At 33.3% G+C, this 1,380-nt stretch overlaps 1 protein-coding gene across 1 annotated transcript; it reads left to right on the forward strand.

Moving 5' to 3' along the window:
• The first annotated feature begins 580 nt into the window (after positions 1-580).
• LOC107495648 (abscisic acid receptor PYL2) lies at positions 581-1,380 on the forward strand. The gene has a single exon (XM_016116823.3). The coding sequence runs from the start codon at positions 690-692 to the stop codon at positions 1,248-1,250; it is 561 nt and encodes a 186-aa protein (XP_015972309.1). The 5' UTR covers positions 581-689; the 3' UTR covers positions 1,251-1,380.

The raw sequence follows: 1,380 nt of genomic DNA on the forward strand, positions 1-1,380 counted from the left end.
TTTACTTAACTTTCTTTCATTTCATAGCTAAGCCCTTTCCTCATATACCTAAAGTCTTGGTCCAAACTCCAACCTTTAAATCCCCCCTTACTTAACAAGTAAGCAAATATATATAAAAATCTACAACATTTTCTAATTTCATGTTATTATTAGTTAATCATTTTTAAATAACAATAATATTACACATTCATATCTTTTTATAAATTAAATCTAACTTAACTAAATAATAAAACTTAAAATAATATTAGTCATAATTTATTTTTGTTATATTAGACTAATTTAATTAAACTTAATTAATAAAAAATTTAAATATATAGTATTATTTTTTAAATATTGAGACTACAAAACAATCAATATGGTCCTGACTTGAGTAGTGACGTAATCTTGGGGTGATATATAAATAAAATATTAAAATTGAACTGCCCAGGGCATATACGTCCAAATAAAAACGTAAAAATAAAATAAATTAAAATATGACAACTCGCCTAAAAGATAAATAATATTAATAAGCATATTCACATCCTCATGTGTTGTTTTTTCATATCATATGAATGTTTTGTCCACTATTCATATCAAAATATCACATGCTAATACTAAACCTCTTCCTCTGTTAGCTTTTCTTCAATTCTCACCTCCCTTTTTTTCTTCACATTGTTCTTCTTCATGATAATTACACCCACAAAAAAATAATGGCCTCTTCAGAAATATACTACCCTAATTTGCAAGCTCTAACACAAGAAGAATTGGCTGAACTTGACCCAATCATAAAAAAATATCACATTTTCAATGATCCCTCCCCAAACACCTGCACTTCGATAATAACCTACCGGATCGAAGCTTCGGCGAACGCGGTATGGCCGTTCGTCCGAAGCTTCGAGAATCCCCAGAAGTACAAGCACTTCATAAAGGGGTGCAATATGAGAGGAGATGGCGGCGTTGGCAGCATCAGGGAGGTCACCGTCGTTTCGGGCCTCCCAGCATCAACCAGTACTGAGAGGCTCGAAATTTTAGACGATGACCTCCACATACTGAGCTTTAAGGTAGTTGGAGGCGAACATCGCCTCCAAAACTACCGCTCGGTAACGTCGGTGAACGAATTCAACGTAGGAAACAGGGCTTATACAATTGTTTTGGAGTCTTATATTGTGGATATACCACAAGGGAACACCGAAGAAGATACCAAGATGTTTGTTGATACCGTTGTTAAGCTCAACCTTCAGAAACTTGGTGTGGTTGCCATGGCTAGTTGACAAATATTATTGCGTCGACAATAATAATAAAAGGTTTTTAATTTAGTTTTATTTTAGAATTTCTGAGTTCATATAGGTTCGTTAGCATAAATTAATGCAAGGTCATTCCTGCAATTTTCTATTGTTTCTG

The sequence above is a fragment of the Arachis duranensis genome, chromosome 6 (genome assembly GCF_000817695.3).
Source record: "Arachis duranensis cultivar V14167 chromosome 6, aradu.V14167.gnm2.J7QH, whole genome shotgun sequence".
Classification (NCBI taxonomy): domain Eukaryota; kingdom Viridiplantae; phylum Streptophyta; class Magnoliopsida; order Fabales; family Fabaceae; genus Arachis; species Arachis duranensis.

Coding starts and splice junctions, on each gene's coding strand:
- LOC107495648 (XM_016116823.3), top strand. CDS start 690: ATGGCCTCTTCAGAAATATACTACCCTAATTTGCAAGCTCTAACACAA.